The sequence below is a fragment of the Heloderma suspectum genome, chromosome 2, assembly GCF_057233095.1.
Source record: "Heloderma suspectum isolate Gila_16-S chromosome 2, 16-S_ref, whole genome shotgun sequence".
In the NCBI taxonomy this organism is placed as follows: domain Eukaryota; kingdom Metazoa; phylum Chordata; class Lepidosauria; order Squamata; family Helodermatidae; genus Heloderma; species Heloderma suspectum.
Genome location: NC_139459.1, coordinates 306,624,185 through 306,648,905, shown reverse-complemented (window position 1 = coordinate 306,648,905; position 24,721 = coordinate 306,624,185). Strand labels below are relative to the sequence as shown.

The 24,721-nt window shown below is 45.3% G+C and overlaps 1 protein-coding gene across 6 annotated transcripts in view; it reads left to right on the top strand.

The window, feature by feature from the left end:
• The first annotated feature begins 6 nt into the window (after positions 1 to 6).
• The window catches only part of SLC41A3 (solute carrier family 41 member 3), a 41,296-nt gene continuing 16,581 nt past the window's right edge, over positions 7 to 24,721 (top strand). Inside the window, exons 1-7 of one of the 6 annotated variants that reach the window (XM_084840195.1) lie at positions 186 to 520; positions 3,106 to 3,288; positions 5,040 to 5,346; positions 18,084 to 18,191; positions 19,705 to 19,776; positions 21,725 to 21,869; positions 23,505 to 23,651. In XM_084840195.1, coding sequence (XP_084696321.1) covers positions 5,056 to 5,346; positions 18,084 to 18,191; positions 19,705 to 19,776; positions 21,725 to 21,869; positions 23,505 to 23,651 — 763 coding nt within the window. In that variant the 5' untranslated portion in view covers positions 186 to 520; positions 3,106 to 3,288; positions 5,040 to 5,055. Of the gene's footprint in view, positions 707 to 3,105; positions 3,289 to 4,845; positions 5,347 to 10,924; positions 11,051 to 11,453; positions 11,927 to 18,083; positions 18,192 to 19,704; positions 19,777 to 21,724; positions 21,870 to 23,504; positions 23,652 to 24,721 lie in introns of those variants that run through there. The other 5 variants (XM_084840198.1, XM_084840199.1, XM_084840196.1 and 2 more) reach the window with 5 other exon arrangements.

The window sequence follows — 24,721 nt, the reverse complement described above, 5'->3', positions numbered from 1 at the left end:
GCCGTTGGCCATGCCGGCTGGGGATTATGGGAGTTGTCGTCCAATACCTTTGGAGGGTGGCGAAGCCTGCCATAAACCGCCGCTACACCCTCGCTTGGGACTTGGAACCCCCACCCAGCAAAGAGCGCTGCCGTGGCATCCGCTGAAGGAAGGCGGCGGCGGCGGCGGCGCTCCCTGCGACGAGCAGCCGGGCCAGGCGCTCGGTCGGCCCAAGCGCCCGGGGGTCGGCGCCCGCCGCCAGCGGCCACGCGTCTCTTCCGCACGGGCCTCCCTCCGCGCCGAGGCGCCTCCTTTTCCGCCCGCCCGCCTAAGCCGCCTCCCTCCAGACAACGCGCGGAACCGAACCTGCCCCGGCCCGCGCGCGGAAAAGCGGGCCGCTCCAGATGCGGGCGAGGCCGCGCCCCCGTCATGCGCCTGCCGCTCGCCCTCACTTGCCTGCGCTCCAGGCGCGCGCGGCGCCCTGGCTGGGCCCCCGGGGGCGATAAACCCTGGCGAGGAAGGGCGCGGGCGGCGCCGCCGGGTAAGCGGGCGAGGCTGGCGAGAGCGCGCGCGTGTCTCTCTCGCCGCGGCTTATGCTGGCCGTTGTGGATGAGAAACAGAGGAGCCCCCCAAAAGCGGTGCGCGAGCGTCCGTCGTTTCCAACCAAGCTTTCTCGCGCCATTTCGCGACCTCCTTCCCCGTTTTCCGTACCCTCATGGTCGCCCGGGTGGGTTTATTTATTTTATGATCCAGACTTTTGCAAAATTCCAGGGAGATTAGGGTTCCAACTGTTGCCCTTTTTAATTTCGTGTTTATATACCACTTTTTCCGTGTTGAAAGCTTTTTATTACTGGGGAACAGAGGCTCAGAGCTAGCGTGAAGCCTTCCCCAACCTGGGCTCCTCCAGCCTGCCATAGGGGATGCTGGGAGTTGTAGTCCAGCACATCTGGAAAGGCAACAGGTTGGGGAAGGCTGAGCTTAAAAGATGGGAAGTAGCTGTATCATCCATCCGTCCCATGCAGTCCCTGAGGGCTTCATCACACGGAGCTTTTATCCTGCGATTGAGATTGCTCCTTCACCGAAGTTTGCGGGCTCTTTACATGACGCCGTGAGCCTCCTACAGCAAATGCCCTTTGTTCCGTTTTTAAATAGATCGCAGATAATGAGCTGTCAGATTACCCTGTTTGTGTTCCGTTTGTGTTCGGTGAAAAGAGTTAAAGCAGTAAGAAGAGGAGCGAGATCAATGAAAGATAATGAAAGACTCGGATATGGGGAGAAGCAGGGCGGGGCGCAGGGGAAGGAAGCTCATGTATTTGTTTATTTATTTATTTATTTATTTATTTCATTTCTATACCTCCCAATAGCCGAAGCTCTCTGGGCGGTTCACAAAAATTAAATCCAAACAACACACAATAAAACAATTTAAAATATACAGAACATTAAAACCACAATATAACAATACAACCACAATAAAACTCAGCAGCAGTGCAAGAGTTTAAAATACAGATTTAAAACAGCAAAGATAAAAATTTAGAAAGCTAAAATGCCTGGGAACTGTGCCTGGGAACTGTGCCTCAAGTGACAGTTCTGGATCCAAGAGCACCCCCAAACTACGAACCTGATCCTTTAGGGGGAGTGCAACCCCCTCCAGAACAGGTTGAATATCACCTAGCCGGGCAGACGAACCACCCACTAACAGTACCTCCGTCTTGTCTGGATTGAGTTTCAGTTTATTGGCCCTCATCCAGTCCATTACCGTGCCCAGGCACTGATTCAGAACAGTCACTGCCTCACCTGGTTTTGATGTAAAAGAGAGGTAGAGCTGGGTGTCATCTGCATATTGATGGCAGCTCTGCCACACCTCTGGATAACCTCCCCCAGCGGTTTCATGTAGATGTTAAACAGCATGGGGGATAAAATAGAGCCCTGTGGAACCCCATGGCACAATTGCCATGGCACAGAGCAGTAATCCCCCAGCACCACCTTCTGGAATCGGCCATCCAAGTAGGAGCGGAACCACTGTAGTGCAGTGCCTCCAACTCCCAACCCAGACAACCTATCCAGAAGGATACCATGGTCGATGGTATCGAAAGCCGCTGAGAGGTCCAGGAGAATCAACAGGGTCGCACTCCCCCTGTCCCTCTCCCAGCAGAGGTCATCCCACAGGGCGACCAAGGCAGTTTCCGCTCCAAAACCAGGCCTGAAGCCCGATTGAAATGGATCTAGATAATCGGTTTCATTCAACAGTGCCTGGAGCTGTCCAACAACCACCCGCTCAAGCACCTTGCCCAGGAAGGGGATGTTGGCCACTGGCCTATAATTGTTAACATCCTCTGGGTCCAGGTTAGGCTTTTTCAGGAGTGGTCTAATTACTGCCTCTTTTAAAGCAGCAGGCACCACTCCCTCTCTCAAGGAGGAATTTACAACCTCCTGGACCCAGCCAGACAACCCCTCCTTGTTTGATTTAATAAGCCATGAAGGGCAAGGGTCAAGCACACAAGTGGTCGATCGGACTTGGCCAAGCACCTTGTCCGCATCCTCAGGCCTCAGTAACTGAAATTGAGGGAGTCAGTGGTGATCCTGCATTTAAAACGGAAACAGAAAGCCCCGTTTTAAATGCAGGATTTTAGGCTGGTGTAGAAATGCCAGCAGTTCTCAACCTATGTTACATACATCCCACCAATCACCCCATCAAAGAACCTGGGTCTCACCATGATAGAAACAAAACGCCCACTTTTCCCAAGACGGGCATTTAGATGTTTACAGGCATCCTGATATTTACAGTAAGTTGTAAGGCTATGAAAAAGGGCATGACAAATTACAGTAGTATTATTGGGAGTACATTTTATTGTTGTGGTGTTAAACAACCCAAGAAACAAAAATAATAATTCCATTCATAGTTTAAAAGGTTACTCCTAACATGGCAAGAGGTCACAGATGGATAGTCTGTGGGAGGTAGGGTAGAGACAGCAAATAGCAGTTGCAGGTGGACATGGGGACTGAGGGAGAGCAAAGCCTTAGTAATTGGTATGAAAACTCCATGTCCCACCTAGACTACTCCTGCATACCACTGGTTGAGAACCAATGCCCTACTCCATGCTGACCTCCTTAAATGATTTTTTGCAGTGAATAAAAAGACAGAAGAAGCAGTGGGAAAATACAGGAGGGTTACAAATGAAAGACAACATTGCCTGGTCTGGACTCCTTGTAAAATTCAAAGGGTGATGGCACAACAAAAGCCTCGTCTGAAAGCACCTTCCCTGTGATGGGGTTCTGGACATGGAGAAGTGACTCCCACACCCCACTATAGTAAGAAATGAATCAGCCCTGTGAATGTGAGACAGTATTGAACCCCGGTCAAAGTTCAGTACTGTCCGCTGGTTCATCTGGGCTTATGCACACAACTCCTTCCACTGGAGCTGACAGAATGGCAATGGTGCTATTTGTTTAGCAACGACAGCTTGAGTCATGGCTCAGTGGTAGAGCCCCTGCTTTGCACCCAGAAGGTCCCAGGTTCGATCCCCAGCATCTCTAGGTAGGGCTGGAAAAGATTCCTGCCTGAAACCCTGGAGAGCTGCTGCCAGTCAGTGTTGACAATACTGGGCTAGATGGACCAATAGCTTGACTTAGCATATGTCTTGGTCAGAAGAAACATTTGCATGACATATTTGAATGGGTGTATGCATCCAATAACGGAATTAGCACTGATGCCTTTCTTAACCAGGATTGCCACACATCCTGTCATTTAAGGAACACCCTGCATTTCAAAATATAGTTCAAAACACAGTTCTACGGAATATAATGGAACCCCCCCTCCAATTCAAAACAGTACAGTTCTATTTAGAACTCCACTGTAGAAATACACAGGGTAAATACTGTAAAAATGTAATGTGCACAGTTCTTAATTGGGAAAAATCCAGTGAAGCATGGCAGAACAGAGGCTACGAAGTGAATGTAGGTAGACTTTTAATTGGGTGGTCACCTCCAGTGATCAAGACTTGTCACTAGGTAAGGGCCGCACCTCTCATCCCACCTGTAATGCTCCTTCTTTCATTTCTTGCTTTTGACATTAATGTCAGGAATATGAGAGAGAAAGAGAGAGATTGTGGGAACCAGTATTACCTGAAATCTGGGGTTTTCCCAGTGCTGTGGGTAGGAGAAAGTGGGGATAAGGGTATCTGGAAGAGAAGACACAGCAGGCAGTGTGAGTGGACCAGAGGTCAACTGTTCCACTCAGTGTGAGTGGACCAGAGGTCAACAGTTGACCACAAAATAAGTGGTCAACTGTTGGGAAAACTATTTTCAAGGCTGAATATATGGTTACAGAAACAAGTGGCCTTTGATAACAAGGATGCGATGCTATGCATGTTTAGAAAGAAAAAAGTCCTACAACGCCCAGCATTCCAAAAAAGGTCCTGCAACTGCTGACTGGGGAGTGCTGGAACTTGCAGGACTTTTTAATGTCTAAACATGCATAGGATTGCGCCTTAAGGGAATTAGAGATCATTGCGATGTGACATTTTGCACCTGTGGAATGAATGGCTTTGATTCCCACAGATGCGCACATTTCACTGAAGTCAGCCATGCAGCTGAGGAGTGTAGAAACTTGCATTTCTGAATATTTATGGGTACACATTTTATGTAATGAGTACACTTAGTTTTATTGGATTAGTACATTGATACACCACTTTTCCTTTGGGAAGCTCAGAGCAACTTACACGGGGCTCTTATTTAGGCAGGTTCTCCCATCCAGGTGCTGGGCAAGCTGAGATCTGCCTCACTTGAACAGGGTGACAGCATCATGTTCCCTGAGACCGTACCCCTGAGGATCACCTCTGAGCAAGTTGTGTGAATGACTGTCTCTGGTAAAATGTGTGCCAATGGGAATCACTCCCAAGGGCCAGCATGGTAAACTAAGCATTGCTTTGGAGGCACAGGAAAACGAAAAGAATGCCAGGATGCTTTATTGCTCAGAGGTACCATAGGAGACTCTTCCTTATTACCGCTCTCTATCTCTCTGTCTGGTGTGGTCTGGTCCCATCTCGCCCCTACCTCAAAAGAACTGGGAGAATCATCATGAAAGGTGAAGAAACTCGGCAGCGACGGAAGGAAGGCAGAGCTAGAAATGGAGAGCGATCGAGGCACAAAGCAAAGAGCAGGAGTAAACATAAAGAGGGCAGACTTGGCAGCCAGGGGACAGAGGATGGCCCTTTGCTCCTGCCTCAGAAGCAGCCTGCTGAAGCAAAAGTGGCGATGGCAAAGCTTCAGGAGGAATCTGCCCTTGCCATTGGCCTGCAGGTGCTCCTGCCATACATGCTCGCAGGCATGGGAATGGTCCTTGCGGGGATGATCTTGGATTACGTTCAGGTAGGAAGAAAGGAAATTCTGTGCATTTGTGTCAGTGTGTTTGGTTACTAAGATGCAGTCTCTGTCATGCTTCTCTTTTAGGTATCCACTGCCTAGGGCAGGTAAACAAGAAGAATTCATCTTGTTTTGAGTGCATAATCAGTGTGTGTCCCCCCCCCCCCATTGGCTGGAGCTCAGTGATATCTGTAGCGTACACTGCCTTTACCTATATTTCTTTTGAGATTGAGGCTGCAATTCTGTGCATACTTATTTAGGAGTAGCCCTACTGAGTTTAGTGAGATTTATTGCTGAGTAGAGATGCCTAGGGTCAGACTGTAATCCTGTGCGCACTTGCTTGAGGGTAAGTTTTGTTGAACTTAGTAAATATGCATAGCATTGGGCTGCCCAAGCATTTTTCTAGTTTCCAGGCATCTTGGCTGAGATGGGATTAGAACGCTCGTGTATAGAAGCCTGTTTGACTACATGCAATCCAGGTTGATCTTCATGCCTCTGCCTTGGCTGGGGCTATTTACCGATGTTTTATAGTGGGTGATTCTGCTCTTCCCCATGCTTTTCTCTGCTAGTCTCTGGTAGTTTGTTCTGTTTTGTATTTATTGGTTTAATCTTATTTTGTGAGCTGCCTCGAATGCATTTGCTGCCGAAAGTGGGATAGAAATATATGAAATGAATACATAAAACACACTCCTAAAGAAGTTTACTCAGAAGTTTGTCGTACTGGCTTGAATGAGACGTGCGCAAGTAGGATTACAGCCTTAAACAAACAAGATTTAAGAAGGATTACAGCCTTAAACAAACAAGATTTAAGAGATGCATTGTCAAAGTGTTGAATGAACAAAATGTTTAGTGGATCTTTTTTCCAGAATTTTATTTGCAGATTTAAGCCGTCTGCCTGCCCTGTAAGTTAAACAAGAATCATATTTTCTAAAAGGTTTACTTTTTCAGCCATGCAGTTCTCTCCCCGCAATCCCCACTGCTGGATTTATTTAACTAGTAAGGTAACAGGTCAGGGTGCCCTTTATCTGTATGAGAGGATGGCAGTAAAAGCCCTGTTGCCTGTCCTGACAGCTTTCACAGAGCTGGAGTTAATATTTCTCCCTTGCATTGACCTTGGGTTGCTCTTCAGCATTAAGGAAATCAATTAGGTTCCATAAAATTAGAGGTCCCACCTATTTCAGATTGACAGATTGTGTTCTATAACTCACTTTATTGTACTAGATAATGAAGGACTTTCTGTCCATGCTGTTAAGAATGCCCATATGAGGATAAAGTATGGATGAAAACTGTATCAACAATTCTCAGGGAGAATGTGTTGGAATTCTTACACCAATGGTATATCGTGCCAGTATGTCTGGCAAGAATAGGCAACACAAACAATTCAAAACGTTGGAGAAACTGTAATCAGCAAGGTTTATATATCCATATGTGGTGGGCATGTCCTGTTGTGTCACTGTTTTGGGACATTGTATTCTCAGAAATGGCAAATATCACACATCAAATCATACGTGCTACATCAGCATTGGCCCTTTTAACAGTATGGGAAGAAAAAAATGCAAACATGACTTAATTGAATTCATGCTGATGGCAGCCCAAAGAGTCATAGCTAGAAGTTGGAAAACTGCAGAACTTCCAACATTTAAATGTTGGTATATGGAACTGTGGCAAATAGCCATGGCAGAATTGATGTACCAACTGAAACTATCCAAAAGCAAAAGCAAAATATCTGTCTTCTATAAAATATGGCAGAATTTTATATACTAATGAAGGACATATCATTCAGTATTTGTCAAAGCATTTCCTCAGACTATGGAAGAGAGACTAAATATAATCTGTTATAGTGAAGAATTATTTAAAAAAAACCCAAACACTCCAAACAGCCTACAAGCCAAGATATATATAGGTTTGTATATCTTGGTTTGTAAGGTAAAGGGGGAAAATATACATATATGTTAAATGTACTACCCTCTGTCAATAATTAGATTTAAATCCAGTTTCTTTCTTTCTTTCTTTCTTTCTTTCTTTCTTTCTTTCTTTCTTTCTTTTTCTGTTGGTTTGTTTAATTTTGTTTTGGAAAACTAATGACATCTAAAAAGATTTTTTTTAAAAATAACGCCCATATGAGCTGGCATATTATACCGCCAGCTTCCTCAGCTGGGAATGATGGGGGCTGCAATCAAACATCTGGAGGATACTAGGCTGAGGAAGGCTGCTATATTGCCTAGTAATAAAAATGCATGACAGTTTTAATGAACGCCCCTTTAGATAATTAAATCAGTGTTATTTAGTTAGGACATTGGTTGATTTGGCCAATACTGGATATTTCTGAAGAGTATGGGAATGTGTTCTGTATTGGTATTATCTTTAATCCCTGTTACTTGGCTGACAGTCCATTGTACTTCCTTTTCTTTTTCCATTTTATCAAGCTGGTGGAATATTGTTGTTGTTATTTATATAGTGCCATTAGCATGCATGGTACTTTACAGAAGACAGGTCCCTGCCCCAAGGAGCTTACTATCTAAAGTTTGACACGGGAAACAACTGAAGAAGGAAAGGGAAGATACGGCAGGGTAGACAGGGAAGTAATAGGCTTAGTTCCAGGGTTAGTTACAGTAGGGCATGGTTGTTGTTGTTGTTGTTATTATTATTATTATATTTCTATACCACCCAATAGCCAAAGCTCTGGGCAGTTTACAAAGATTAAAAACATTAAAAATACAGTTATGTGCATATTCAGGCAAGTTATGCTCTCTAACCCTCTCACTCTAGCTGTTTCTCTTCCCTGTTTGTAAAATGGATTATTAATGGCCTAGTGTATGACAGAAATGACAAGTGATAATAATTCCTATGAATGAATTTCCATAATTTCTTTGGAGAGTACAATTTAGATTTTCTATTGGTATAGATTGTTATATAGAGACTGAAAATACACACACACACACACACACACACGTACGTGATTTGGAAGCACTTACTCCTTTATTATGATTGACCTGGGTTTTTATTTTGTTTTCGATGGCAGTATTTATTTGTCCTGTGTACGTGTCTTGTTTACCTCTTCTGCTGTACAGGACAGGGTGTTGGGCGCTGTATGTGGATGCTATAATGAAAAGAAACTTCCTGCTCTGGAGTATTTACAGATACATATGCTTTTTATTTCCATGTTGGCAGATGTCTGCCTATTTACTGGAGACACCTTAACTGGATAATATATAAAAAATGAATTGTACACTCTTAGAGCTCCTGACTTAACTGCCACTTTCTGAATGTTGATTCATTGGCAGCACATGTTTTATGGTGTTTACTTAATTACGGAGGGAGGCAGAGAGCGATGAACCCATTCACCCCAGTCTGTTGAACCTTAAGAAAGGCCGTACTTGCGATTACACCCCTTCATGGCATCCAGGTTTGACAGCCGCCAGTGCCACGGAATCTGTGGGAGAGGGAAATAGCAGAGATCAAACTGATCTGGTAGCTGAACGCACCTCAGAGAATTGCTCAAGCCCTCAGCGCTGGGCCTCAAGGAGGCGGTGTTCTGTCAACTGGCAGAGATTCAAGATTCAGAGTGCGGGTCTGGGTATTGAGTTGACAACTGGCAGAAAGGTTTGGGAACTGGAGTCATAACCCTGCCATTTTGGAGATGTTTCTGTCACATGTCTCCCCCTTGGTATGTTTTCACATACAGTATATGTGTGTGTGTGTTTATATATATCTATATCTATATATCTGAAGGGAAACACAGTTTGGCCCCATCCACTGGTCAGAGGGCTAAAGGCAACTGGGAAGGTGTACCCCCTGTCCTCCAGGAAGAACATCATGGCAAGGGGACAAGACGCTTGGCCCCATCCATCATCCAGGGAAGGCGCAGCTACAGGGAGCCTGCTTTCTCCCTCCCTGCCAGAAAGAACACTCAGCTTCAACTGCCAGTTGGCCTTAGACTCTAGATTTGAAGGGTGGCCCCATCCATAGGATTAAGGGGTGCTGGGTTGTGTATGTGTGTGGGTTTTAAGTGTGTGAAAGGGGGCTTCCCATACCCCTCCATTCTATCACATGTGAAAGGGAATGAGAGATGTGAGCATAGTTTGTTTGTTCCTTTTAATGTGATGTTTCACAGGAACAGGAAGTCTGGGGAGGTTGTACTTCCTGTTCCTGTGCAGCAAGGTAACCTGAAGGCTGCCCATTGAGTTTCTGTTTCAGCTGATACAGGTGTTATAGGTTTAAGCCCAGCACTCTTCTAACTCTTCTAAGACTCTTCACTGTGGGGAAGAAACCAGCTAAAAATAATACATTCTGTGATTGATCTCAAGACAGATGTTATCATAGAAAGCTGTCATTAGACCACGCAGCCTGCAGTAGGAAGACCATATCCATCAGTCTTTATGACTGGTCCACTTTCAGTAATCAGATTACCATCAAACAGACTGATTGGTGCAGTGAGGGGTTTAGAGTGTTGCACTTAGACCAGGTTCAAATTGCTTCTCAGTTGTGAAGCACTCTGGGTAGCCTGGACTAATCATAGTCTCTCTGCCTAACCTACCTCACAAGGTTGTGAGGATAAAAGGATGGGATTATTATGGATGGGATGGAACCTTCCCCAGCCTGGTGATTTGAACTACAACTCCCATCAGCCCCATCAGCATGGTCAGTGGTCAGGGATGGTGGGAGTTGTAGTCTAAAACACCTGAAGGGCACCTGGTTGGGGAAGGCTGATGTATTCCATTTAAACTCTTTGAAGGGAGGGCAGATAACAAAACATCAGACGGATCAGGAGTTAATTACCTGAAACTTCCAGACATCGAAATGCTACTATGTCCTATGCGTAACTCTGTGTCAATGACAAAAAGGGAAAGTTGGCTGCCACCATCTTCAATTTGGGGTCCTATTGATTTGTTTTCATTATTTAAGCATTTAGATGTTGCAAATTATCATTATATCCTTTTAATCCAAAAATAGGCTCTCGGGGCGGCTTCCTGGCCCTGAAAGGGCAAACTACACCACAACAGATTTGCCATCCAGTTTAATGACAGGGCCCTCCCATGTCACCAACCTCCACACCCATCATAAAGAATATGCAGAGAGGTTTAAAGAATTGATCAAAGTGATAACAAAATATCTCAGGCAGAAAAGTCCCACATCTAAATTCCCTCACAGCTGACTTAAGTTTGACCCACCTGGGCTGGAACGTTCTCTTCTGATTCTATCGAGGGCTTGAGCTGAGTTCCACTGGCCATTTTTATGCTTGTGCTTGCCAAATGGCCTCTGCCATGGATTGTTAAGCCCCCATGGGCAGTGTTGCCCTTTCCTTCTTTTTTTAATGCTATGCATAGCAGCACCTTGCAGACCTTTGAGACAGAAAGTAAAAAGCTACAGAGAAGCCACTGGCAACTTTTCCATTGACTATAGAACTACCTTAAATAAAACTCGTGGAGAGACTCTTATCACAGTCTTTGCATAGTAGCTGAAAGTTGAAGTGATGACAGCAGATAAGGGTGTTAGCCTTTGAAGCTCATTGGTTTCGACTGTGGAATTTTTTTCTTCTGAATGTCAGTCATTCAGAGATAGAGACTACATATTTCCTGAACTCATACACCCTTCGCGAGGCTGGGGAAACAGAGAGAAGAAAAGGAGTCAGGGGGCTAAAAATGCCCTTCCAGCCAGTACACCCTCCGGGCTTTTCCTGTTAACCTCTTCTGTCATATCCATAGCATCGGTAGGATTGGGCTCATGTTCCTGGTGACCTTTCTTCACCTTGAGGAAACAAGAGGCAAAACAAAAGAAAACTGAAGAAGTAACCTGCCCTCTTCCCCCACCCTTGTCTTGGGACAGCAAGAGAAGTTCAGTGTCACGCATGGCAAGCTTGAAGCAGTTGTGGCTGATTTAGCGGTGCAGGCTCATATTTTAAACCATCGTATTTGTAACTTGAGGAGAAAGGGCATCTGTGACTGAAGTGTTCGGAGGGATTCCTGCACAACCTGTCACTCTTCCTGCTGGTACGCCTCAATGCCAAAGTGTAGGCAGATCTTTCTGGTTTCCAGCCAGGTGGTAATAGCTGAAGAAGTGGTTTTGTATGTATTTATCCACAAACATCTTAACCATCAGATCCCTTCCTCTAGATTCTGTTTCCTCTCTGGAGTATGATGTGAAGAAGGCGCTGCCTTGAAGCGTAGTGAAAGTTGAGCTCAGCTAAGCCTAATGCATTTTGGAAAGTAACCTTGTCGTTCTTTTGTGGAAGAAGAGACGGACATCAAACTTCAGATACGTGGTGGCACAACTGTAACTTAAAAGCGCCTTAAACTCTGGAATGTGCAGCTAAGTGTGGTGAGGACCATCTTCATTCCTGGATTTCCTCTTGCCCTCTGGCTTCTTGAGTATGGGTTAATGGCATTCAGTCATGGTGGTCACCCAGCTGAAATTGAAGCTGTGCTTCCAGGGGAAGAAACTCAGAGGTTTCACCTGTAAGTTCATCAGGTCAGCCAGTGGATTGCTTCCAGAAACATCCTTCTCCATTGCATCACAGGTCTTTGGGCCATACGTCTTGGCAGGTTTAGGCCTGGTGGCTGCTGGTGTGTTGATGGATATTATTCAAGTATGTATGTTCTTTCAAGTACCTTGGTAATAAGAGGGGTGGATGGCTGGTTGGTCTGCCTGGGTGACCTTGAACATTCATTTTTAATATGGCCATCTGATAGCCAGGAGCAGTGTGTTGCCTGCCTGTGGGGAACGTGTCTTCTGTGAGTATGGCAGAGCCATACAGAGAGTCTAGTGGATGGACTATACTAGAGGAAACAGCTCATTCATTTTTAAGGCACCTAACTGTCCTGAGTTGTACCTAACCGTCCTGAGCCACAGAAACTAGGATGCAACTAACAGGAGAGCATCCTCATCAGTGGTAGAATAGTAACCGACTGGGGCCCCACAGGGAATAATGTGAGAGGATATAAATTATTGGGAAATGCCACCTACAATAGCACCAGACTACTGAGCTCTGAGGATTGTTGTTAGGTGACAGGGAAGCTACTCATCTGGCCCTGAACCTGAGTGGTACACCCCAGGGGAGGGGGTTATTTTTATCTCCCCACTGTGTTTGGGAGAGTTGGTTGTCGGGGAGAGGGGCATGCAAACCCTGAGCCTAATTCCAGCCCTCCTTCCAGGATGCTATAAGATGTTAGGGGCTAAACCGGCCAAAATCCATTTTTGTTTCTTTTCAACTGACATTCAATTGACCTCAAACATTCCATGATTCCTACAGAGCAATGAGCTTCCCAGTCCTTGTAGAGCCATTTTGAGGATGGGGGTCCTTTAAATGTGTGTGTGTGTGTGTGTGTGTGTGTGTGTATGTATATATATTAGAAACTAATATTTTTTCACATGTCTGTCTGGAGGGTCACCTAAGTAGGCAGAAACGCTTACCTTGTCCATTCACTGCTCTATTGAGCCCCATAACAATCCTGCTGATGTACATAGCTGTACACCAAGAGAGATCACTCCCTCACAGCACAGCCCCATCCACAAGTACTTGAGAATAAGCCCCATTGATCTCTGAGGGACTTTCTTCATAGGATTGTGCTGTTCATCTTGGAAAATACTGTTTTCCATGCTTAATGATAAGCAGCAACAAAGGCTAGAAAATGGGACCGGTTCCAGCATTTTCAAGCCCTCTTATATATCTTTGTATGTATTCATTTGGGATGCACACTTTTTTCTCTTGCCATCATCTTCTGATCCTGATAGGAATGGCACCAAGTGGTGTTTTTGTTTTTGGAATAATACTAGTGAGAATCCTGGAGAAAATCTCAAGCCAACTAAGAATGCTCATGCTGCCTTCCCCTGAGCATCCACTGATGCACAGCAGTAAAATAGGAAAAGGAAGCAGCCAGCTCATACATCACAAATAAGACATGGATACCACGCACGCCCTATTTATCTCCGGCAGCTGTGGCCTCGGCACTTTTTCTGCCATGTCTTCGCTCTTCACCCTCAGTCATTTAAAATGGTATGCCACAAAGGCAACATCGCACTCCTGTATCCCATGTTAATTAATCTAGAATAACAATGTCCTGCATGAGCAAATCCCAACCTTGTTGTAATTGAGCAGAAAGCCGGGGAAGCAAGGTCTGACACCACTCCCTGTGTGTACAGTGTCCACTCTACAAAAGGGCAGCCCATGTGCATCACCAGTTTTTATGAAATAAAAACAGTGTCATGAGGAAGGCAAAATTAAGAGGTGCAGACAAATGGGTAACTCTTGGCTTCAGTTCGAAATGAATGCAGAGGTTGCTGAGCAGTTGGTAGTGCTGTTGTAAATTCAGAGTTCAGTTTTTAATTTGTGCTATCGACTTTACAGCTGAAGTTGATGCAATAACAAAGCCTATCTAAGGCTGTGAGTTATATATATAATCCACTGGAAAAAAACAACCACATGTGGAAAGGAATGGAAAAGGGACAGGCATTTGTCCTCTTAGAATTAACAGTTTGGGCTTGCTTGATTTTTCCATTGCTGTCCGTAAATAAACTGTAGGTATTTTTAACATGTCCAGAGGATGTTTAAGGGTACGTCCCTTTTGTTATAAACAGAGTGTCTGCTGTTATCCCCACAGCCCTTTCCAATCTTGTTTAGAAGATTAGCAAGCTGATTTCCAAAGCTACTTTTCTGAGCTTCAGTTAGTTGCAGGTCATCTTGCCCATTATATTGGACCTTATACCCAGGAGTAGGCAACGGCTAGAGCTTTGGGGGCCCATTTTCACCACCACCCCCTTGCAGGCCGCACTGGGGAGAAAATAAGTAAAATTAAAATGGCCAGTTTGCCTTAAATTTGGCTTATTTGCAAAGCTAAATATGTGTGCTGCAGCTGCTACAGAGCACCATTTGGTTTCTTTAAAAGGTTTTCTTTTTTAAAAAAAAACTCATGGCAGGGGGGCAGCAGAGGTGGTGGGGGCTGCGTCCAGAGACTGTGTGTTGCCCACTCCTGCATTATACCATGATCCTGAGAGCTAGAGCTTAACTTGCACCACCGGTGCAATTCTCCATTCACTATTAGAGTGTGTTTGGTCCTTCCTATGCCTCTCCCTTTCGCCTCGCAGAGCTTTGTAGTAATACTTCATTCTTCGGTTCTTCCAGCTCTGTTTGTTTCAGCATCTCTCATGCCCGTCTGGATTATACACAGTGTATTAGTTAGAACCCGTCGTAGTCAATATGCCTAATGACTCTTGGCAGCCTTTGAGCTATGTCAGTCATGTGAGCATGGGGCAAAAATGCTCTTTAGGGTTGAATCAGGGTGGAGATCCCTCAGCAAGCCCCGGATCACCCCAAGCCTTCTCTTTGTTTGGCAGCAGAGATTGGCTTCTTTCTGAGTTTTGTGGTAGTGTTGGGTGTTTGGTTCTTTTCCCCAGACTGTGCTTTCTCATGTCTTGTGGCCAATCTTTTCAGGATGTACTAAAACATGCTTTGTTTTCTACCATGCAGTATCAGCCCTGGCTTGATCATTTTCATTTCTATAGGGCACAATCCTAGGCCTGTTTAGACAGAAAAAAGGCCCACATTTCCCAGCATGCCTTAGCCAGCATGGCTAGCTGGGGCATGCTGGGAGTTGTAGGGCTTTTTTCTGCCTAAACAAGCATAGGATTGCACCCTTAAAATACCATCTTTCTCTGTTTGCACACACTGGAGGCACAAAGCTGGGCTTGGGGCTGGTTTTGCACTGCAGGGTAGGAGATCAACGATAGATCCCCTGTCCTCGCAGAAAAGGATCAGGGCAGGGGCGGGTGGTGTCATTCTATGATGTCGAGCAAAGGGCTGGATGTGCCTGATCTCGTCTGATCTCAAAAGCTAAGCAGGGTCAGCCCTGGTTAGTACTTGGAGGGGTGACCGCCTGGGAATCAGGCTTCCTGCATTGAGCGGGGGGTTGGACTCGATGGTCTTGCAGGCCCCTTCCAACCCTGTGATTCTATACCATTGCTCCTCCAGATTCCTCAGTCCACTGCAGACCAGGATTGTCCATGAGCACTTTTCTCAAAGTGTGGGGAATATCTCCCACATCAGAGCCTGATGCATATGCACTAGGCCTGCCACATCGTGGATTTTCCTGCCAGTTGTCTCCCAGGAGCCTCCAGTCAGGAGGGCTCAAGGAGGCTTCTGCTGCACTCTTGGCTGGCATCCTTCAATAGCCAGGCAATGCCTTCACTCAGTTCCATTAGGAGAAGAGAGGGGAGGAGGAGGCTGTGTGTGTGTGTGTGTGAGGTGGGGGGGTGAGGAATCAGCCAGGTGAAGTGGAGAGGATCGAAATTGGGAGGTGAAGGAAAATAGATGAGCAGGGGATGGGGAGAGAGGAAGGAAGATAAATGAGGAAGATAAATAGCTGGGGGGAAATTTGGGGGGAGAAAGGTGGGCAGAAGGGTAAATTGAGGGGAGGAAAGTAGGCAAGTGGGAGGAGATAGATAACTTAGCAGAGAGAAGAAGGCCAATGGACTAAGGGGAAAATTAAGGAAGGAAGGTGAGTGGAATGTATGAGAGGTTAAATGCAGGAGACCAGAAAGTAGCAGTGTGCATTTGTGTGTTTTAGGGGAAATGTAGAGGAAATTGATTTTGCTTCCATTGCTCTCCCTCCAGCAACTCTCAGTTTCTTCCAGGTTCCCACTGTAAACCTATAATTCTAACTCTCTGGCCCGTTCTACATGGGTGATTTAGTGCAGATTGAGAGCACTCAGCAGCAACCCCGCAGCTTTCCCCTGAAAACATTTTCAGAAAATCGTTTTATTGCATCTTTTTCTCTTAAATGCGGCTCCTGTGCCCATTCCTCCCAAATTAAGTCCTGCATGTTGGGTGTGCCTAGGGGTGTGTCTATGACAAGACTGTGACGTCGGCAAGGGGTGGGGCCAACCCTCCCCCCCCCTTCCCTTTTTTCCACCATTGACAGTAGCGTGCTGTTTGGACACAGGCTTAAGGTTCTTTTCCCGCCAGTTAGCACTAATTTGCAGCAGCGCTATTTCACAGTGGCACAGTTTCAGTCTTTCACCACTGACGCTCCCCTTTCCTTCTCCTCTGTTTATTTTTACTTTGCACTATATCGCAATAGCACTATGTTGCATTTGCACTGTTTCACAATAGTGGTGTTTCACTCACTGTGGTGCTTTCTCCTACAGCTCCTGTCCTGTCTCAGCTGTTTACTTTTAGTTTGCACTATGCAGCATGCAGCTACCTATCAATGTAACCATTCTAGAAGCAAAGCACACGTATGAAGACCAATGGTGGATGCAAGGGGAGAGATGTGGGGTAAACTGCAGGGACATAATTCATCTCTTCCATTAAACTTCCTGAGCAGGGGAGCATGGACAGGGCGGGGAAAAAGTTCCTCTTTCGCTGAGCAGGATCTACACCATTGATGATGTTACGTTCTACTGGTGGGATTCCGCCCACCTAACCCCAAAGGAAGGTGGTTTCAAGTGTAGTTTGACCTGTGAAAGTGGGCTTTTAGGTAGTGTATACTCTGCTTTTCTTCCTCGTGCTGCTGATGGACCAAAGTGATTTCATGAAAATCTGGATGTAACCAGAAAGCACTTCTCATACCGTTTCCATGTAGATTGGGTGTCTGTTGTTATGTTATCATTTCTTCTGATTTCTTCTTTTGGTCATACTTTTCCAAAGGCCATTGTCTAGATGCAGTGTAACCCAGTGCCCACCAGATATTTTGGACTACAACCCCCCATAATTCCAGACCGCTGGCCATGCTGAGGCTGAAGGGAGTTGTAGTCCAAAATACCTGGAGAGTATCAGGTTACATACTTCTGGACTAGACCAGCCTTCCCCAACACGATGCCCTTCAGATGTTTTGGACTACAACTCCCAGCATTCCTGATCATTGTCTATGCTTCCTAGGGCTGATGGGAGTTGAAACCTGAAACACCTGGAGGGTTGTAGAAAGCATGTCTAGACTTTCATGTTTGGCTGCTGTAACCAGTGTGCAATTTTTCTGATGTCGTTCCATTTGTGTTCCAAAATGCGCAGTCCACCGCCCATATGACCTCCATTATAATTTTCCAGCTTCTTTTTTAAACCCATAGCTGTCTCTTCCATTAGGTTGAGCAGGTGGGTTTAAATACAAACATGAGCCTTTTCTGGTACACATTCTCACCCGAAATATGTTCTTCCAGAACAATCTCTTAAGTTGGGTGGAATGACATGAATAGGAAGAAATGCCTTTCTTGGAAAGTAAGAGTTATATTAAAAAAAAGAAAAGTTATAATAAAGCTATATTTACAATACCTTTAGCTCAGTCCGGCTGCTCTCTCCAAACTGAATACCAAGCATCCACACTATCCTTCTCCTTTAATTCCTGGAATCTTCTGAATATGTTCCTGCATAAAGAACATTCTTACACAGAATCAGACTAATGCTTTCTGATCTTCCTGGCAAAGGACTTCAGGGGTCCAAGGAACAAAATCCTGGGACCCAGAGGTTGTGCTTGTTGCTTTAAGCTGTTCAGTGAAGGGGTATGTGGAGCTTTTAATTACATTTTTCCCCAAGACATTTTTCCAAATGTTCACAAAATGGTGCGGACAGATGGGAATGTGGGGTTAGTGATGTCGTTGGCACTATCCAATAGGTTCCCATGACACAAACACAACATCATTTGATGATGCAGAATTCTGTGTGTAGCTAATAAACTTCTGTACCCCTACATCAGAAAGCTACAGTAGGTTGTGGTTGGTATGACAATGGATTCACATTCTCTCTCCTTTTCTCTCAGCACTGGGAAGTGTTTAAGGCAATCACAGAAATATTTATCTTGATTCCAGCTCTGGTTGGCTTGAAGGGCAACCTGGAAATGACCTTGGCATCTAGACTTTCTACTGCTGTAAGTGTAATCCTTGAGCTTGTGGTTTTAATATGTGGAGATATATTCCTGACTTCTGTTTGGCAAGGAAAGTTTTGAGGTTTAATCAAGAGTCTCCTTAACTGCCCATCCATGAAAATCGATTGCATTTGCTTGTTAAGCAGCAAGGTCGTGGTGCAGGTAATAACAATGTAATAAGTAGTATGGTGGTTATCACCATGCTTATGCAGGGTGGATATGAGCCCTTTTTCCCTTCTCCACTGAGCAAGTAGTGCTTCTCTTATGATTTATTTCCCTCCTATTCTAGTCGGCTGCTTATTGTGTATGCTTATTTGGAAAGAACCAAGCCTTTAGAAGTCAGCAGTATTTTAGGTGCAAGCCTATGCAGGAAAAATTTCAGAATCTATGTGCCCATATTCACCGTCCTTCTTATGGGCTTCCCATAGGCATCTGGTCGGCCACTTTGGGAAACAGGATGTTGGACTAGGTAGGTGTTTGGTCTGGTCCAGCAGGGCTGTTCTTATGTTTCTGTGCGCTTTCGTTCATCTTTCTCCAATACCCAGTTTTTGCAAATGCTGGAAAGGAAAAAATCCCTTTTTTCAGAAGCACCCAGATATTTTATATCTCTGGGTAGCACAGAGCTGCTGATTTTTTTTCTTTTTTTTGTTATTTTTTATAAAAAGATTGTTTCCTTCTATGAGCAGTGCTGGTGTCCTGACAGTGAATAGATTAATGTTTCGAAGGCATCTGCCTTGGACACGAGCGTGGAATTCACACAGGCTGCCGTTGCAGCTGCAATTTGGAATACACCTGGATGCAGACCGGCTTGGCCCCAGCCCTTGACAGTCTGGCTCCACATGGCTGTTTATAGGCTGCTCACGATGCTGACAGGAGGAAGAAGAAGATGGGTGCCCTGCAGGGACAGATATGGGAAACTCTCATGAATACAAGGAGTTTGAAAATGAGAAAGGTTAGGAACAGTGGACAGCACCTGCCACACTGCTGGTAAAGTGCAGATGTATCCCTGTTGTGGCAGGTGCTCTCTCCTCAGGTGTAAGAGACCTACACAAATGCACCAGACCAGTTAATTGGAGAGCCAGTGTAGTGTAGTGGTGAGAGTGACGGACTGGGAGCCGGGAGATCTGGGTTCTAGTCCCCACTTGGCCATGGAAGCTCACTGGGTGACTTTGGGCCAGTCACAGACTCTCAGCCCAACCTACCTCACAGGGTTGTTGTTGTGAGGATACAACGGTGAGGAGGAGGAGAATGTAAGCCGCCTTGAGTTCCTTGCGAGAGGGAGAAAGGCGGGGTATAAATGCAATAAATAAATAAATAAATAAATTACAAAATTAAAGTCTCAAAGACTTTATAGAGTCAAAACGGAAACACACCAGGATCCCCTAGACTGACTAGCATAACTGATACAGCTGGTTTGAAATTTTGAGTGACTGTTTATAATTGTTTTGTAAAATCAGTTGGCATAATTATACCATTAATCATTATAAATTTAAATGTTACCTCTTCTGCCTTCCAGGCTAATACTGGACAGATGGATGATACACAGGAACAGTGGAAAATGGTTACTTGTAATTTGGCCTTGATTCAGGTGAGCAGATCTAAACTTTTGCTCAAGACATCTGGATAGTATTAGTGACACTGTACCCCAGCTCCTCAGCCCCCCGGATGTACTTCCCATAAATGGTTCAGCCAGCGTAAACCACAAGGCTATAAGAGCATCTGCTAATTGTGTCATTTCAGAACTGTACTTTGCATTCATTGGCCCCGTTTTCTTGCACAGAGTTTTTGTACAAAATCCCACAACTACAGGCATATGTCTATATAGCTAGGCCTGTGTCATAATTTCCCTTCATTTATGCGGCTCACAGTGTGATCCTAAACACATTTACTCAGAAGTAAGTCCCACCTAATTGAATGGGCCTTATCCCCAGAGTTAATGTAATGAATGGCCCATATGCAATCCCCCTTTTGTACAGCTCAGAACTTCCAGATTTGTTAGATGTTTTGCATATAGTGTGGGACTTTTGAAAGGTGACCAGCTTTAAAAGAATGGAATCTTGTATTCTTTTATATCTCTGTATGTCCCTGTAGGAATTCATTGGCATTCCTATTCTGTATGATGTGGTCAGTCAGCATGTATCTGCAAACAGAGCCAGAACCTTGTATTTCCCTTCTCCAAAAGCAAATGCCCATTTATTTTATTAGTTTCTTGACTGCAGGATTTAATTAATTACATTGCTAACTGTCCTTATTTCATTATCTCTTCCTATCTTCATATGCATGGTTGTAAACGGTTTAACAGTTTAAGATTCCAGTCCTGAACATATCATATGAAAATAAGTCCTGTTGAATTCTGGAAACTTGCTTCCACAGAACATGCTCAGGACTGAATCCCCATCATTTCTATTGCTTCAAAAACATGCCTACAGTGATCGTTTAAAAGACAAATCTTTTGAGTTTTTTCCTCAAGAGAAGCTGTCATCTATACTTAACACTTTTCATACGTATTGTTTAGTCAGCAAATTGATTTATCAGTTTAAAGAAGACAGTTAATTATCTCAAATGTACCTTTAAAGATACAGGATAATGTATTAAATTTTATTGGACCCATACCGGTTGGTAAAAGAGTAATGAAACATTTGTTACACAAAACTTGTAATCAGACAGAGTTGAACACTAACTGTGTAACCCACAAGCGTGGGTGCTTCTTTACCAACAGAAATATCTGTACTATGACATGCCAAGCCTTTGAACAGCTAACAGCCCTAACATTGGGCTTATCCTCACTGCAGTTTTAAGCTGATTCAACAATCATTTTCTCTTATCTTCTCAGGTAATGGTAGGAATTGTAGTTCTATGAAGGGAGAGAGAGAAAGCACCTCACCCAACAACAATTCCCACAATTCTTTAGAAGGGGGTCATAACAAAGTTGTATAAAACTGATATGTTTATAGTGTAGAGAAGCCGCATAGTACAGTATATTTGGCGCAGTAATGTAGAATGTCTGTTTTCATCCACCAGAGGGCAGCAGCATGCTTCTTTGGACAACCCAAAGATACCTGAATTTTAATGGCATACCAAATGCTAATGAGGCTACATGTTACAGTTTTGGGTGGTTTCAGACATGTGTTTACGCTCACAAACATGTCTGAAACCCGGCAAGGAGAAAAGTAGCGCTCTGTGTGTGTGTGTGTGTGTGTGTGTGTGAGAGAGAGAGAGAGAGAGAGAGATTGAGAGAGAGAGAGATTGAGAGAGAGAGAGAGAGAGAGTGTGAGTTGTAGTGGAAAAATGCTTGGCAGGGGTTGAGTTAAGCGTACACACACGCACCCTGGTGCTTCGCTGCTCAAAAGGCTCCACCCCCATCGAAGCTACTTTTTTTAATCTTAAAAGCCCTCAAAATCATTGGGGCTTCCTGGCATGTCTGCATGTGACGTGTAGTCTCTGTGCTAGCACCTCAACCAGGAATGCTTGCAAGCTGGTGCCAGGCTGTGATCTCCTGTGGCTTTCTGTCCCCCTCCGCTGTTTTTGCTGCGCAGGTACAGGCCACGGTGGTGGGGCTCCTGGCGGCCGTGGCGGCAGTCTTTCTGGGCGCATTGTCCAAGGGGTACGTGGAGCTGAATGGAGCAGCCGTGTTGTGCGCCAGCAGTTTGACGACGGCGTTCATAGCTGCGCTTTCGCTCGGTGAGTCTTTCTAAGCACCTTGCACTCCTCGGAGCCAGTTGGGCTCGAATTGCCAGCGCTTCCAAAAGTGTGTTTCTGTTCCTTTACACAAACATTCCACTCCTTCCCTCCTGCAATTACCCCACTGCTAATGTCAGAATCCACCTGCAGCTCTTTTTGCCCCCTCTCTCTGGAGGAAAGATCCTGGAACATGGGTTGCATCTCCAACTACCAGGAGCCAGAAGACCCTGCAACACACACACATCCCTTAACACCCCTAATTGGGAAGGCAGAGAAGCACTGAAGCTGATGTATATCGGATTAGGCCATTGGTCCACCTAGCTCATGGGTGCAGAACCACAGGCCTGGGGGCCAAATCCGGCCCTCTGGGGTTTCCAAATGGCCTTTCCCCTTTCCCCCTCCACCAATCGTTTCGTTGTTTCCTGGCTTTTGTGCAGTTTTTCCTCCTATTCGAAAAGCTTGAAATGCCTCTCCTAAGGTTTAGCTACCGGCAGCAAGAGACATGAAATAATATGATGCCACCAGTAGAAGAGGCAAGGTCCAAAAGAATGTGGGGTTCCCGTGGGAGTCTGTCCATAGCGTTTTTGCTCTCTTTGCAAAGCTAAGTGGAGCTCAGATGTTGCTTTAAGCAAAATTCATTGGCAAACGACTCCAGTAGGAAAAAGTGCTGTGGTATAGCAGGCAAAGTTGTTTTTGCTTCACAGCACCTGCATGTGAAAACAAGTCCCACGCAAACAGTCTGTGTTGGTGGGTTAGAGGCTCCTAGTTTTTACAAAGTACTCTCTTCAGCAGTTCCATCCCTTACTGGCCTTGTTTCATCAGCCTTCTTCTCTGCAAGGTGTTCATCTTCTCTGTGCAGTGGGGATTATCCTTTTATTCCTGAAAGATTGTTTCATGACAAAATGTCTCCACAGCTTCAAGCAGAAGCTCGTGGGTCTTCCACAAGGGAGCAGTGTAAGACCTTTACAAAAAAGGGAGTGGCAGGCTGGACATGTTTCACAGTCGGAAATGCTGGAGCAGAAACTCAGAGGAGGAATGACGGTGGTGTTTGGGGGCAGCCTTCCCCAACCTGGTGCCTTCCAGACATGTTGGATTACAATTCCCAGCATCCCCTAGCCAGCCTTGCAGGCCTGCTGCAGCCCTCCCCTACTTTGTACGAAGGCCCCTCCCCGCAGAGCTCTTGCTTATCCCTTCAGCCAGTTCTTCCCCCCATCTCTCTCCTAGTTTAGGTACCTGTCTTGCTTGCTGGTTATGTTTTGGAAAGCATAAATTAGGCGGACACAGAAGCATACAAAAACGTTTGCAGCCCTTGCTGCTTCTTCCCATTCACCATAATGGCCTCCTTTGCTGCGCTTTTCTTTCACCTGCTTTTCTCGGCAGGGCTGGCTACTCTTCCACCGCATCCCAGATCCCAGCAAGCCAGATGCTCCTCCTCTTCTTCTCCATGCCAGGCTGGATACATGTCCTGGACTAACCGCACTTGCTACTGCTGCCTCTGTGGGCTTTGGGACAGCATAGGGGGAAATCCCCCATCATGAATCTTCCGGGAGCTGCACTTTCCCCAATATTTTGGGAGAATATTGTGAAGTTCTGCCAAGCCACTCTTTGTCTGATCCTCTGTTCTGTCTTTCCTAGGTCTGGTGATGATCGGTGTCATCCTCAGTGCAAGACGGGTGGGGATAAATCCAGATAACATTGCCACCCCTATAGCTGCGAGCCTTGGAGACCTGATCACTCTTTCCCTGCTGGCAGGCATCAGCAGCACCCTCTTCAAATACATGGGTATGTTAATGGGAGAATCCTGGCAGCTCAGAGGGGAGATTATAAAGCCAACTAAAATGTCTTCTCCAAGGTAGCCAACTACACTGGTAGGGAGACACATTACTAGTAGGATGGGAGAACTAGCCATATTCGAGCTCCCCTAGCTTCTCCAAAGATCACTTGTTTCGGCCTGCTCCTGTTTTTGTTTTCAACCTGGTTTAGGACTCATTCGAACAGGAAAAGTTAGCATTTCTGTGCATATTTTCAAGCATGTGCACTTTCTCCCTGTTGACTAAAATGTGAAAATGCATATATTTTTAAAGAGTGCACATTTCAACATGTAGATTTTTAAAAAATATGCATTTTTTCAAACGCAATCACAAATTCGGGAATTTGCAAGCATTTCTCGGAAAAAAGTGTTCCTGCTCACGTTTGTGTTTTGGGAGATTGGGGGTTGTGAATGTGTTCGCATTATCTGTGAACAGAAACAAAATTCTTGCACATCCCTAATTGCTAGGCTGGCTAAGGGATGCAGCAGTGGGCAGCCTTGCTCTGCCTGGTGAAAAGGCAGAGAAGCTTCTACCCCTCTGAAGTGATGAGTTCATAGAATTTGGTGCAGTGGAATCAATCTCAAGAACAAACTTCGAGGTATATTTGGACTGATGGCTGGAACAGGTAACTACGCATCAAAACTCCTGTGCTCCAGGGACCCTGCAAATGATCTAGATCAGGGGAGGAACCCGTGGCCTCCCAGATCTTCTTTGACTCCCAAGTCCCATCAGCCCCAGCCAGCATGGCCAATGACCAGGGATGATGGAAATTGTAGTCTAACAACACCTGGACAGGTTCCCCATCCCCTGATCTAGCCTCCAGGCCATTCCCCTGCCAAATAGAAATCGAGATTCCTGTACCTTCTCAGTTGTTTAGAAAATGGAATTTTGGCAGGTTCAGGTGGAGGGATGGCGACAGAAGCTGCAACCTGCCCAAATTTCCTCTTCCCCAAGGTGCTATTAAAGGTACAGGAGCCCTGACCTCTTTAGCTTTGATTATCCCATCTGTACGGCAGAATAACTTGTATCTAAACTATCCCT